General features: G+C 31.9%; 1 protein-coding gene across 9 annotated transcripts in view; it reads right to left on the reverse strand.

The window, feature by feature from the left end:
* The window catches only part of LOC142342191 (gamma-aminobutyric acid receptor subunit alpha-6-like), a 138,348-nt gene that overhangs the window by 15,185 nt on the left and 111,115 nt on the right, over nucleotides 1-12,048 (reverse strand). Inside the window, exon 2 of one of the 9 annotated variants that reach the window (XM_075393430.1) lies at nucleotides 4,140-4,371. The exons of 7 other annotated variants lie outside the window; for them this stretch is intronic. In XM_075393430.1, coding sequence (XP_075249545.1) covers nucleotides 4,140-4,263 — 124 coding nt within the window. In that variant the 5' untranslated portion in view covers nucleotides 4,264-4,371. Of the gene's footprint in view, nucleotides 1-4,139; nucleotides 4,668-12,048 lie in introns of those variants that run through there. One more of the 9 variants, XM_075393427.1, reaches the window with a different exon arrangement.

Raw genomic sequence — 12,048 nt, forward strand, 5'->3', positions numbered from 1 at the left:
CTTCCGATTTACGAGTAATTACTTGATGAAAACTATTTGACACTAAAGCAGGATTTATCTCATGTGATGACATATCTGTATAACATAGCAAAAAAAATTCTGGGAAGATATCGACAATTGTCTCTCGTCACCATCTACATTACAGGGTATTTAATCTGCTAAGTATTTATGAATGCAAAAATATAGATTGTAATTGCAAACGTTATATATCAATAGAGGCGCACAAAAATTTGCACTCACGCACACTTTTTGCCAACTTATATCTGACTGTGAGCAGTTTTTAGAAATCAAAAAGAAAACAAATATCCAAAAAAAATACGAAAACTCACGCAAACTTTTTTGCCGACATGTATCTGATTTTGAGAAGTTTTAAGAAACAAAAGAAGTATAAAATACCGGGTTAGAAAGTCGATATGCGTTTGAAAATTGTTGAAAGCAAAAGAAAGAATAAATGAAAACAAAATTTTTCAGTGGGAAACCTCCGATTAAAGAGCAATTATTTAATGAACACTATTTGACACTAAACCAAGATTTAAAGCTCTTGATGACATATCTGTAACACATTTCTGGAATCCAATTTCTTGTATGCCTTTCATACAATTCATGCACTATTTCTATGCGTGTCATTTTGCATTTATTACGAGATCATTAATTGTTCCCATTTTATTGTCAAGCATATCGATGAACTTTATTCCAGCTCGACGCTTTTTCATACTAACACATGTAGTATCAAATTAAAGCTCTATTTGGTGAAAGATTTACAACAACGTTGTTTTTCTAAAAAATTTTTTTGTTAAATATTCAAATACATCAAAATATGCGAAAAATATTTTTTTGGTCAAAATTTACATTCAATTTAGCACACATATCTCTGATTTCAATCTAACATTAGTTCATAAATCGATCATCACAAATGACTAGCAACTTTTCGAGGGTACATCATAACATTCAATGTAACTTCTTTTTGAGAGAAACGTACCAAAACTTTCTTCCGATTTTTTCTGTTTGACCGTTTTTCCCTAAATTTTAAGTTATTTTTCCATATTAAATTAAATTAACAACTATCATAAATTACCACCAGTCAAATTTTCATAAGCAGCATCATTTATTCAGTCGGCTTTTAGAAATTGGAGTTATTAGCATAAGCAGAAGAATTTGGATATTATTTGAGCGTCACTTTTCTTGAAAAACTGCTCGCATATTTAAATCCTCTTTGTTGGTCCCTTCGAATTCAAAACTTCAGCGGGATTATTGTTATACCCAACCATTACAGACTTCAAAAACGAGTAGCTTTATTTTGGAAAATAGATAAAAATTTATTGAGAACTATTGTTTACGTATTGTGTTTGACTGTTGTATTCACTTTCTGATTTCTCCTCGACTGCTGTTCAAACGCAAAGGTAAAACTCGGTAAGTTTTTAGATAATTTTTATTTCTACCCCTATTTAGTGCAATGAAGCATAATTTCCAAAATTTATAGGTTGGTTTTAAATAGACGTTTTTAGTTACTTCGACAAAATTGGGCTGTTCAAAGATCTCATATATATAATCTTAGAAAGCTATATTCGCATTGCTACGAATTCTACAGATAGATTTGCTTGTGTCTTTGGTCCAAAAAATTTACAAAGAAAAAAAAATACTTTTTAACAAACGAAGAGTTGAACGCATTTCTTTTTCATTAAAGGCCGAATTCAACTGACTTAAGAAACAGCAAAAGATCTCACAGTCTTTTAGCTAAAAGTGTCCAACAGTATAAGAATAGACTAACGATGCAAAATCAAATCTTCTAGTTCCCAAAAAATGAAATGTTGTTGGTATCCCAGCACCATTTCTCAATTATTGATCCTTGGTCACAACAGCAGGAATTGGTTACTCAAACTTTTCTTCTCATTAATTGGATGCCGTTTCTTTTTGGTGTACTACCAGACAATTTTCTTATTTTGGTTCTATTCATAGTTCCTTCATTTCATTCGTCAGAGTATAAATAACCACGAGTCATACCTGCTGTTTAATAAGAAAAAGGTTCCGAGTTCACTTTCGGGTCAGTTTTTTCAACTCCTCGCAAGTTTTATTTTTTTCAACACTTTTCGTTGAGTGAATAAATCTGAACAAAAAAGCTAATTTTAAAATATTTAAGCTATTTTTTTGTTATGGTTTATCATCGAAAATTGGAGGATCTCAAATAATCTCTATTACTTTATATCATCTCTTGTCTCGGCACTTTCTTTTGTAGATAACGGTTCTGATGGCCTCGATGTTTATTTGTACCAAAACGCTTGAACGAATTCTTGCGTCAAGCTCCAAACTCATGTCAAAATTGTCACTCCATCTCAAGTTAGTTACGTTATTTCTCAGGAAGTTTCAATAAAGTTAGCTTATCCTATTGAATGATTGTAAATTTTACTTGACTTTCCTAAAACTGGAAGACATCTATTTTCTAAAGCCTCATTGAATTTGCTTTTCTTGTCCTCATATTAACGTTGTCTTTGCTAATTTTCGCAGTTTCTATTATGTCTTTTCCTGCGACGCGAAATATAATTGATTTCCCAAAAAAGATATTCCTTGTGTTATTGCCCAAAAATATTAAGATGGATTTCAAATTTAAATTAACACGAAAACACAAACACAATATCTTTTCAAATACAAAACTAAGTCACATCGGCAACAACCCTGTAAAAATGAGTATCAGTTTCATTCCTTTAAGTCTCCATCAAGTTCTGCGCCTTTCCTTTCAAGCTCTAATACTTTTTTTTCTTAGGTTTTTTTGTCCGGATGAGGCATTCAAAATTTTTAACATTTGCATCGCAGCGTCTTTTGCAAGGCATCTGCTGAACCTGGTGCAAAGGCTTCTAAAGCATCAAGTATTGGGCTGTACAATTTTTGTTCTGTATTGTTTGGAAGGAGGTAATACAAACAAGCCGGAGCAATACCGTGAATATATATATATATATATATATATATATATATATATATATATATATACATATATATATATATATATATATATATATATATAAAGTGTACATTTGATAGAATTTTTTAGCGATAACTTAAAGGTTCCATCCGCGAGTCAAAACTTGGAATTTTCGAGAACCGATATGAGATACGGACCACCAAAAATTAAAATTCACTTAGAGTAATTTTTTCCGCTCTCAAACCGCAAAAACTTTTTAAACTTATCGGGTGTATCGAAATGTCGGTCCCACTGTTCATCAATTGACACTGTTTGCATATTACTTCTTAAACGCTGCGACGTTTGTATCAGATTTGGTTTTGACGGCAACGCATACTGTGTCGAGAGAACTTCAACCACTGGTAAAATTTTGGATGCTACGGCTGCTGCGGGCGTTAAGTTTTAACTTAGGGCATCGAACTGTTTTATAATTTTTCGTGTGGCCGGCTTTCCAATCGAATCATTAAGATTGTACTCACTTTTTACAAAAAAAATGGCATTCTGATTAAATGCGGAAACGCGGCTCGTATAGCTTTGATATTTTGAGTAATTCCAGGCAGTGGTAAACTTAGTTGTTCTTTTAACATATTTCTTTGTTTTTGGAAGAATTAGTAGGCTCAAAGTCGGCAGTTATCGTGCTGATTTCAAAATGCAATGAAACAAAAAATGTTCTAGAGTTCCATCCTCTTTCCAGTTAGGGACTAGAAGAGATAACTAATTCACTAATCGTTTTTTTACGTCAGAATTTTGAGTCGTTAGCTTTATGTCCCTGTCAATTTTGAACCATGACTTCAAAGATTAAAATCGGGTTGAAATGATATAAGGATTAAAATTCGGGGTTAAAATATAGGTCGTTAGAAGAATAGGGGTGGAAAACAGGACGCCAAATTTAACGGTTTGTCATTTTTTCAGTAACCGGAACCATTTAAGAGTTAATTACTCTCAGCTGATTCCGACTAAACCCCTTTAGCTTACGCTATTTCACTTTTCTAAATCGAGATGGTCAAAAAGTTATCGAAAGGCAATTTTAATTTGAGCATTATTTCGATTGCATACGCTGTATGACAACCGGGAGTAATAGTGACGTATGCCCTTGTTTGATTACAATAACTTTTTATGACCAAGAGCCCGGGGATTTTTTTTTATGACGTGTGCAGATTGTTCACATAATTAAACTTTTTCTTACCATCATGATATCCAGGATGCAAATCTCTGTCATATTCTGCAGGAATCCAGTCCATATTTTGCAGAGAACACCCGAATGCAAACAACAAGCACAAAACAGCAAGACATGGCAGTAATACTGTCATGCTGTCAATGTTGGGTTAATTTTAGAACCCTTCTAAACAGCTGTAAAATTGGATATTATAACACAAATGTTGAATGAATTGCGAGCTTCAACGGGTGATCAAACGGGGCTGTTAATTGCATGAACAATGGGGAGTGCGGTATTCGAATACTGATAGCTAATTTCTAATTAGCATAAAGTTCCCCCAAATACACCTGACTTAAAAGGGTACCAATGGGACTCAAAATTAGGGTTCAAAGTTTAGCCGCGATTAAAGCGGGCGGGTTAATTATCATAAGATCTGTAAACTGCCACGCAGCTATTTACACTTGTCGCGCCTGTTTTCTTTTTCTAAATTAAAATAGTATCCAGTTCATCAAAAAAATTTTAAAGTCCATAACTGGAATTAAAATGGTAACGTCTGGACACAACAAGTTCTGTCTGGATAAGTATGTCTTTTTGTCTTATTAAATTGAATTTTTTACATGTACAATCAATAATAGCTTTACCGTTTACTGTTTCAATATGAAAGAAAAGAGCCAAAAATGTAACTGTTTTTTGATCAAGTGTTGAAAAACAAAGGTAGTAAAATAAAAGTTTTTTCCAACAATTTTGCAGTTTTGCTGACGCTATAGAAGATATCTGATAAAAAAGGACATAGCAACGGAAATTAAATTAGACGCTCAGGCGCTTTTGGTGATTATTTTGTTCGAGTTCATATGTGCAAAATTATAACCCGGCTCTTACAATCTCTCTTATCCTGACTTATGTTTTATAACCATCCAAATATCAACAGTAAACCGAATTGTAAAACTACAATTTACACAACAAAGATACAAACAAACCTATTCAAAATTGGAATAGATTGTTGTTCATAATCGCGCAAACTCTCCTTTAAATTGTGAAATGCAAAAATGCTTTATTTGACATTTTCAATAAGATAACAGATGTTCAATATCGATCTGCATTTTTTAATTTTCATCAATAAATTTGTTCATTGAAAGTTGTACGGTAGAGGTTTAGAGTACTTTTGAAGCCCCTTGAAAATTCTGACAATTGACTATCAATTTTGTGGCAATTAGGGCAAAAATTGGTAAGAGGACACGATGAAAAGCTTTGTTTTTAAAACTCTGCGTTGTCTAAATTTGTCTCATTAAACGAAGAAGAAATGACCACAACTGAGCGATTTTTCAGCCGTTATTGAGAAAAGATATTGCTAGTGCATAAGTACTCATTTAAAAATGAACTCTAGCTATGAACAGAATTACGACGCAAAAATACATTTCCAGCGCTTTTACAGCTTTTTAGATCCAAGTTTTTAATACTCTTCTACGAGACCTGACTCACTTGAGCTTCACTCAGACTAGCGAAGAATTTACTGAAGTAGAGCAGTTTATAGGAAAACTAAGAAATTGGTAATCTGATTTGTTATGTCTAAATAAAAACTTTCATCAGAATTATTCGAGCTTCAGTATGCCAGGACATATATTTCCATCCATAAAATTGAATAGTAAGTTTTCAAACTTTTATGACAAAAAAATTTATTCGAGATAAATCAATTAAAAAAAAGCGTCGATAGAGCAAATTTGCATCACTCAATTAAGAAGAAGGATGCTCGCTGGAGTGATTGCGGCAGAATAACCGACTAGACTTTTGAAGAAGTCAAACATTTCATGATTTCTGAGCGTCCACGTAAAATTTAAGCGGCGTGCTTATAAAGTTGAGTCATATCCAGACAACGAAAAATTCATATTAAGTAAATCTTTGATAAAAGTCTAAAGAAAAATAAAAAGAGCCTTGTTCGTGACCAAACAAAACGACTCGTGCGAGTCTGTGCGTAGCACAGAATGTTCCGACATACCTCTCAAGGTTGCAACCTCAACTTTTGAATTAGGCCAGAAAGACCATTAGAAATTATCTGAAAGCATATGGAGAAAATTGTACTGTTTGAACCCAACACATGCAGACAAAAAAAATCCTTCAACTCATTCAAGAAACAAAAGTGCTGAAGAATATTAAAGACACAGACACAGAACAGCAAAACAAAATCACACACAAACACACATATACAAAAAAAACACCAACACATAAAAATAAAGAATAACAAAACAAACAAACAAACAGTTTTATAGATCATTGGCGACTGGTCAATACTAAAGTCTAGTCACTAAGGTCTTCTTTGTTTTTTGCAGGACTTTTTGAGGCATGTAGACTTTTCGAGGCATTTGTGTTCTTGAAAGAAACTTTGACACTAAATTTTGAAAGGTAACTTCTTGTAAGTAATTTCTCTTAAGTAATTATTCTAAGTTTGTCATGATTTCTGACAGTTTTTACAATCTGCCTCTTTTTGCGTTTCACTTTCAAAATGAACCAGCCCTCCTACACTTCTAAGCAAAATCGTGTTCCCTTTCTCTTTCTCTCGCTCTCCTGTAGACATATTACCCATTATACACACGAACAAACATGCATACAACCACAGAAGCGCCCATTCTCACAAACAAACACACAAAAACAAACATCAACACCAAAATACGTTGTTCAAAATTTTTTCTGGCTTCTGATCTTACTCAAGTTTTGTTTCCGTTCATTTAACTCTTCATTGTTTTTTCTGGAGCAAAAGTTGTGGACTACTGAGGTAATGGCATTGGTAATCACACAAACGCAAACACGCAAAAACCAACACTAACAATGAAAAAAATATATTTTCGGCATGTGACACCTACTCAAGTTTCATTACCGTTCAATTAAGTCTTAAACTTTTTTTGTTAAAAACTAACAATATATGAACTTCTGGATGTAATTGCATTGCTAATTGCAAAACGAACACTAAATTTGAATTGAACTTTCTTGGGATTTTCGAATACTTTTTTAGTTTCACGAGCATTATCGGCCTTATCATTTTTTTAAGATCTCGCAGATGTGTTACCAGCAAGATTTAGGAGAAATAAGTAGAGGAAAATTATAAGCGGTCCCTAACAACTCACATTTAGTAGGGTTTGGAAATTTTGGTTAATAGCAATTTTGACGCTTTGGCATTTTCACTCTTTCAAGCCGGAGTATTTGAAAGAAATAGGAATTTTTTTTAAAAAAGGACTTAAAAAAGCGTTTCAAATAATTAAAATTTTTGTTTTTTAATTCACAGAAAAACGCTCGAAGACTGATAAGGTTTAGTTTGAAGCGCAAAATCTCAATGTACAGAGAAGAAGAGTAATTTCGTTCCGATTTTCAAAGCAAATTGTAAACAATTCTGTTAAATTTAACAATCTGGTAATCCACAAATTAACCACGTCCCAAAATGTTCTGTATTGTTATATGCAATTAGATTAGTTGAAGCGAAAGGCTCTGACGACATAATGAGTCGAAAAAAAGAGAAAAATAAATTTTCAGTTTTACTTTCAAAATAAATTTGTTTGATGTGATGTCCATTTAATGAACCCGGTCTTTTCTACGCTTCCAGTGTTTTAAAGGAACTAATTTTTGATGAGACGAGAATAATTGTTTGCAAATAACTCAGTTTAGAAAAAAATTCAGTTTCTGCTGTTAGTTCTAAATTTTCGAATTGATTTTTGCATTTTTGAGAGCACTAAGATGACTGAAGTCTTTTTTCTCAGAGTTTCTTTTTGATGCGAAAAAAAGGTTCATGAATTAGCTCCTAACCAGCAGAAAAAATTTTCAAGATTGAGTCAATAATTTCAAGAAAATCGCAAAATTATACTACTGATGAAAATAATTAGCAAAATTCGAATAATTCCTTAGATACTACAAGTATATCTAACGTAATTTTTGTCTATGCACTCGAAACCGTCAAACTACTCACGCATCAACAAGCAATCAATTCCAGGCTCCAAATTTGTTCGTTGAAAAAACTAAAAATTGGAAGGCATTTTCAAGAAAAAAATTTACAAGATTAAGTTTTCTGTCTTTTTTCCCAACAAAAACAGATCCTTGAACCACAAAAACTTTAATCGTCTAGCCACTAAAAAATACTCAGAGCCAAACCCGTCCCTGCAATTCCAACAGAAAGCAATTAAACAAATCAGAAGCCAAAAAATGCTAAATTGGCTTAAAATTTAGCAAATGAGCTGTAAAACATCAAAACTACTATAAAATTGGGATAATCTATACTAAATTTTAGAACAATAACTAAACATTCCATAATTTTTTTACAACCTTTTCAATATGCCGATCCCAAAAATTTATTTTAATAAGCCGTCTTCCTGGAAAAATTGAAAATTTGGAAATCAACTTGGAAGAAAAGAAAATTTGGAATGAAAGTGATGGGGTGGGGGGTGTCAACCTGCGATAATTTTTGTAGTTTTTCTATTGTAAAAAAATCAAAATTTGCGGTTAAGGGCTACAAAATGTCATTTATTTTTTTTTTCGCAACGATGCGAAAAACAAAAATTGAAAATTTGACTGAAGAAGAAAACAGCCAGCCTCGCATATATAATACCAAATTTTAAAAAAATGCTGAAACATTAAGTTCAACTATGTAAAAAAATATAGCCAAAAAAGGGCTTTGAACTGAATTTCACATTAATGTAACAAATGATAATTCTAGGCGATTGATGTTTCTAAAGCAACCGTTTTTATATGTAAAACTCTACAAAAATCATTTAAAAAATCGAAAATTTTCTTCACCACTCGATTGGGAGAGTTTTTCTAAAAACTTAACAAAATATAATTGGAGAAAAAATTTATCATCTGTCTGCTTTTTTAAATTACGATAAATCTCGGTACTGTCATCGAGAGAGCATTGATATTTTTTTAGTCTAAAACACCACAGAGCTGAACTTGATGCGAAACTGTTCAGAAAAATAAGTTCATGTTTTGAGAGTCGAGAAAAAAAATTCACCTACCATTTTAAATAATTTTGTTTCATACTATCAGCTGGGGTAGTGTCTTGATTTTTGTTCCGACCCCACTTGTGGGAGACGAACTATATACCCAAATGGGTTTTTTTCTTGATACAATTTTGGCCGATCGATATATTCATCGTAGAGAAACGTGAGTGGTATCATTAAAAAGCCCATCCAGCGTAGAATTTGAAACTAAAAAGATTATTTTGAATTTTCTTATTTTCGAGGAGTAATCGAGGATTGCAATTTTGTGTGAACACGTGATATTTAGCATGATTTCGTTCACTTTTTGGTGTATTTTTCTTCAAATTATGATCCTTTCTGTAAAAGTTTTAATTAAAAATTACATTTCACAACTCAAAATGAATTTATTTTGTATTTCTAATACACGAAAAGTGATAAAAAGACAAGTTCTGGCCTCGTAGGGAAGTTTATTATCAAATAAAAAATACGAATTCTATTTGAGAGCTGTTTTTTTGAAGAAAACTTCATATTTTTAGGTCACCTAAAGACTGGACACTTCTCATATCAAGGTTTGTTTAATGATAAATCTGCTTTAGAGTCAAATGAAGCCTAATTAACAACAAAACTTGTTTTCAAGGAATCGCACCTGTTTTTTTCTTCGACTCCGAGTTTTTGTAATTTTTATTGAAGTTTTGATTTTCTTTTTGAGGTTTTACTAAATTTTCGGAGCCCTGTCGCATAGACACGTTGACTAAAAGTGCAATGAATTTTTTAGTGAGCTTCATTCAAGCTATTTAGTGCTTTGATTGGACAGCTAATGGCTGTAAAGACTTTATATATAATTTTTCGAAAACTTTTTTGAACATTAACTGATCAAAAACATATTTTTGTAAACTGTGAGTGAGTCTCAGTACTTACAGGACCTCCTTCCTTTCTACTTTAAAAAAACGAATCTGTTTAGCGGCTTAGTCTTCTAACTATTGGTATAATGACTTCGGTGCCACAAGATTTCAAAAACGAATTAAAAAAATTTGGATATTTTCGTATTTTTGTTTCCCGATGAATTCTTATCACATTATCCTAATATCGATAGCTCCCATTGGTTTAATGAAGAAATTCAATGGATAATAGATAAAGTTGTCAGAGACAAACTGATGATTTAAATGGCTTCGACACGATCTTCTCGCACTTTTTAATGATTTTTCTTATTTTTGCCTGTAAATGTTGTTGTTTTCACAGGCTTATTGTGATATCTTATTGATTAGCCATGCATGACAAATATCTGTGTCTCTCTATTGTGTCATGACTGAGCGTATTTATTGACTTCTGTTAAAAGCTATTGAACTTATAATCTGTTTATGCTTTAAAAATTATTTTCCGAAAAAAATTTTGAGCATTAACTAATTTTAAACCTATTTTCGTGAACTGTAAGTTCTCAGTAATGACCAAAACCCCTTTTTTCTTTCTACGGCAACCTAATCTATTCTGGTCACCTTTTTTCTAAGTTTTTGTTTATGACTTCGGTTTATTTTCTAAGTTTTGATTGAAGATTTTTTTTTATTTTTGGATTTCTCTACTTTTTTGGTTCCCTTTGAAATATTAGCACATTATCTTCAAATTGATAGCTCCCAGTGGTTTGAAGAAAACGTTCTATGGAGCATAGATATAGTTTTATTCTGGTTACCGCTTTTTTTCTAACTCTTGGTTATATGACTTCGATGCCACAAGATTTTAAAAAAACGTTTAATTTTGTGAATATATTTGTGTTTTTGGTTTCTGTTGAAATCTTATCATAATTTCTAATATTGGTAGCTCCCATTCGTTTTGAGAAAACGTTCAATGGAGCATAAATAACATTTTCAGATAAAAGGTTATTGTTTAAATGGCTTCGACACTTTGTTCTCGCACTTTTCAAATGAATTTTTGGTCTCATTTGTTTTGATTTTGTTCTGATAGTCATAAGACTTATTGTGATATCTTATTGATTACCGATGCATGACAAACCTCTTTGTCCTTCTATTGATTCACGATTGAGCTTGTTTATAGATTTCTATTGGAAGCTGTTGAACTTAATGTCTGTTAAGACATTAAAAAAAATTTCAAAAAAAATTTTGAACATTAGCTAATTTTAAACTTATTTTCGTGAACTGTTAAAAGATCTCAGTAATGAAGAGAACCACTTCCTTTCTTTCTACTGCAACCAAATTTATTCTGGTTACGGTTACCGTTTTTTCTTCTAACTTTTGGTTTTATGACTTCGATGCCACAAGGTTTCAAAAAAACTTTTAAGTTTTTAGATATTTTTGTATTTTTGGTTCCTGTTGATATCTTATCACATTATCCTAATATTGATAGCTCCCAGTGGTTTAAAGAAAATGTTCAATGAAACACAGACTACTGATTTTTTGGTTTTTGCCTGCATTTGTTGTTGTTTTCACAGTCATAAGACTTATTGTGATATCTGATTGATTACCCATGAATGACAAAGCTCTTCGTTCTTAAATTGAGTCATGACTGAGCGACTTCGTTGAGTTCTGTTGATAAAAAATGTTAAACTTAATGTCTGTTAAGACTTTAAAAATAATTTTTATGAATATTAACCAATTTTAAACTTATTTTCGTGAACTGTAGCAAATTCTCATTAATGAACAGAACCCCTTCCCTTCTTTTTTGCAAATAAAGTCATTCTGGTGACCCCTTTTTTCTAACATTTGGTTTTATGACTTCGATGCCACAAGATTTCAAAAATTTTTTAATTTTTATAATATAATTGGATTTTTGGTTCCTTTTGATTTCTTATCACATTATCCTAATATCGAAAGCTCCCATAGGTGTAAGGAAGAAATTCAATGGATCATCGATAAAGTTTTTAGAGATAAGCTTATGATTTAAATGGCTTCGACACGATCCTCTCGCACTTTTTTAATGTTTTTTTTTTATTTTTGCATGTAAATGTTGTTGTTTTCAGAGGCTTATTGTGATAT

Source organism: Convolutriloba macropyga, chromosome 7 (assembly GCF_964194025.1).
Source record: "Convolutriloba macropyga chromosome 7, txConMacr16.3, whole genome shotgun sequence".
Classification (NCBI taxonomy): domain Eukaryota; kingdom Metazoa; phylum Xenacoelomorpha; order Acoela; family Convolutidae; genus Convolutriloba; species Convolutriloba macropyga.